At 26.7% G+C, this 3242-nt stretch overlaps 1 protein-coding gene across 1 annotated transcript; it reads right to left on the bottom strand.

Moving 5' to 3' along the window:
• Positions 1-1296: 1296 nt before the first annotated feature.
• LOC136082532 (deoxyuridine 5'-triphosphate nucleotidohydrolase-like) lies at positions 1297-2032 on the bottom strand. The gene is made up of 3 exons (XM_065801940.1): positions 1613-2032; positions 1491-1494; positions 1297-1406 (listed from the first exon to the last, which is right to left on the bottom strand). Exons 1-3 carry the CDS (start codon positions 2030-2032, stop codon positions 1297-1299), a joined length of 534 nt encoding a protein of 177 aa, XP_065658012.1.
• Positions 2033-3242: the final 1210 nt, after the last annotated feature.

Genomic DNA, 3242 nt, shown 5'->3' with positions numbered 1-3242 from the left:
TTAAATGATTAAATTGATATACCAAATTTTGATTACATTCAATATGATTATTAATAAAAGTTACTAATTCTGAAAAAGTGTTTTCAATAAATTTTACATTTGTTAAATAACTTTCTACACTATAATCCTCATCTATTATAACAATTGATGATAACATGTTTTTTACAAATTGACATTGTTGATAAATACTTTAAAAAACAATCAAATATAAATTTGATGAAATAGTTTGGTGATTAATTCCAAATGTTCGATAAAATTTCATTTTCATTCCAATCATATTATCAAGTGCTTCACTAAATAAAATAGCTTGACAGTTTCCTACAAACGCTGATATGATTTCTAAACGAGTATGTTGTTCAGAATCTAATTTTTCAATGTCATACCCAGCGCTCCAAAGAACGTATTCTTTATCTTCTCTCATTTTTTAAATAGTTATCTAAAAAAATAAAAAAATTATACAGATAAATGTTTAAAATGATATTGTAAATCGTGATTACATTCAATATATTTATAACTAAAAGTTAACAATTCTGAAAAAATTCCTGCAATAGTTTTTAAACTCGATATATAATTATAAATACAACTATTCTTTTCCATTTCGTTCATATCCTCAATCACAATATCTTCTATATTTTCCATAAGTAATTTTTCTCCATCACCACAATCAAGTTTAATTTTAGAAAAAATATCCAAATAGCAATCTAGTTTATTTAAAGACATGACTTGAATTGATTGCATGAAAGAACTTTTCATATCATTAATATCTTTCATTACATGAGTAAATGAATCCATATGACGGTTGCCAACAAAACCCATTATGTTTGATAAACGTCCATATTGTTCTTCATCATGTTGTAAAATAGTATCCCAAGCAAAGATTGTAGGTCAATCCATTTTTTTCTTAGTTTTTCTAAAAATAATTTACAAAAAACATTTAAAAAATTACTTAATTTACATTTGATATACAAATTATTTTCAATTAAATAATCGTTAATGTCTGCTGTTTTTATAAAATTACAATATCCATATCCAACATTTTCTCGATCTTTAACTGGACGTTGAAAAGACACATTATTTTCAGTAGAAAAACTTTTTTTTTATTTGTTTACCATGTGGACCACATATTTTAAAAGTAATAATACGATTGATAAAAGGCCATTTTAATACTACATCATAAAGTGTAGATCGCATCATTATATATAATCCAATTTCTTCTTCTTCATGTTTATCGCATTTCGTATGGGTAGTCAATTTCATTAAAAATTGATAATTTTTATAATAAAAAGGAACACTATATTAAGCCTTGCTTTCATCTTTTAACTGCTCTTTAAAATTTTCAAAAATCCATATTTTGCTGCCATGACCATTATTATGATGCATTTCTTCCAACATGGATAGTCGAAAATCTAAATTTTTTATTTTGTCAACACATAATCCATTGAATAAAAATTCGGATTGTCAGTGAAAATAAATGAAGCCATAATTTTTACTAATCTAAAAAAAATAAAAAAAATTTACAAAATATAACAAAAAATATTTTACAAAAAAATTATTTTCCAGTGGAACCAAAACCACCCTTTCTTTCTACGTCTTTAATCATTGTCATTTTTACTCCACGACAACAACACCCATCAAATTCTATTACATTTTTGTCAGCTTTAAACATTTTCACAAATCCCATTTGAGCAATAGCATCTCCACGTTTAATCACATAATTTTCTTCAGAATGATTCATCAATAAGACTTTAATTTCCTCTTTATAATCGGCGTCTATTATTCCTGGAGCATTCAACACTACCACACCATATTTGTAAGCTATACCTGATTTTGAATATACCTGTCCTGCTAAATTTGAATCCATTTTATTGATATACACTCCAGTACTTACTAAAATACGTTGATGTGCTTGAAGTATAACATCCTTTGAGCTTCTCAGATCAAAACAAGCGCTCTCTTTTGTTTCATAAAAAGACCATTCATGAATATCTGTAATTTCGAGTGATTTTAACTCTTTATTTTCTTCCTTTTCCATTTTATCTATCTCGCTGTCTTGTCAAGAAGATGATTTGAACAAGTTTTTTTTCACTCTTTTTATATAAAATAGTAGTCATAACAACATTATCTCTATCATTAAAACAGAATTAAAAGTATAAAGTACAAAGTTTAAAGTACATCACACCACATTGAACTTTAGACTCTTGATTAAGAATTAACATTTTTTTTAAAAACTTGTTTAGTACTTGTTTTTTTTTAATCTCTCTTTTCAACTCAAACAGTATAAAAAGAGTTCATTTTCATTTAAAAGTTCATTCACAACACAACGAACAACAAAAAAAATGGCAGAGTTTGAAATTGTTTACTGCAACGATAACACCTATGTTAAATTTGCAGATTTAGCAGCTGCTACTTTGTGGTTAATTGAATTTAACGAAGAAAAAAATGTGAAAGATAAACAATATTCTACTGTCCCTCTCAAACCGTTGGCACAATTTAATTATTACAAAAAAGAATTGATTTACAAACCAAAAAATGAGGGCTGTGAAATCTTATTACCATGGAGATATAGAGAAATGTGTGATCTCAACAAAACAAATTATTTGTTTAGATCAGAGCTAAAATTAACAAAAGACGACAACACATTTAAATTGCCCAAAGGCGAAGTAACTAATAATGTGGTTTTTATATTTAATCATAACAAAATGACCAAAAAAGTATTGCAAACTTTAATGGTGAGTATGCAAGAAGCTCAAAACAAAGCCTATATGACAGTGGCTTACCCTAAAACTCGCATAATAAAAACCATTGAGTTTAACAATTTTGATATACGATTAGCAAAAGAAGAAGACGAAATTCATGCTACAGAATACGCAAGACTGATGGCTATAGAACCGTCTTTTCACAATTCGTTAATTAAAAATGGTGTTTCTCGAAATTTGAATCAAAATTTGAAGAGAGCTTGTGTCGAGCTTGCTGAAATAGAAACAAAAAAAACTAAAGTCGAACCAGAAGTACCAGAAGTACCAGAAGAAGACGAAGAATAATTTTTTTTTTGTAAATTTTAAGAAAATTTTTGTAATTTTTGAATTAAAAAACCTGTTTTAATATTAAAAAAACTTGTTTTTTTCTGATCTCTATTTCCTATATAAAGGGTGAAAAAAATAAATGCTAGTTCATTTTTGAAAGAGAAAATGACTAGCAAACAACTCGACGAAAGTCTCATCAAAGCTGTTCAACTTTTTTAT

Source organism: Hydra vulgaris, chromosome 07 (assembly GCF_038396675.1).
Source record: "Hydra vulgaris chromosome 07, alternate assembly HydraT2T_AEP".
Lineage (NCBI taxonomy): Eukaryota > Metazoa > Cnidaria > Hydrozoa > Anthoathecata > Hydridae > Hydra > Hydra vulgaris.
The sequence above is the reverse complement of the archived record's forward strand: the minus strand, read 5'-3'. Positions and strand labels throughout refer to the sequence as shown.

Bases quoted from the DNA above. Each gene is read 5' to 3' on its own strand.
- LOC136082532 (XM_065801940.1), bottom strand. From the start codon at position 2,032: ATGGAAAAGGAAGAAAATAAAGAGTTAAAATCACTCGAAATTACAGAT.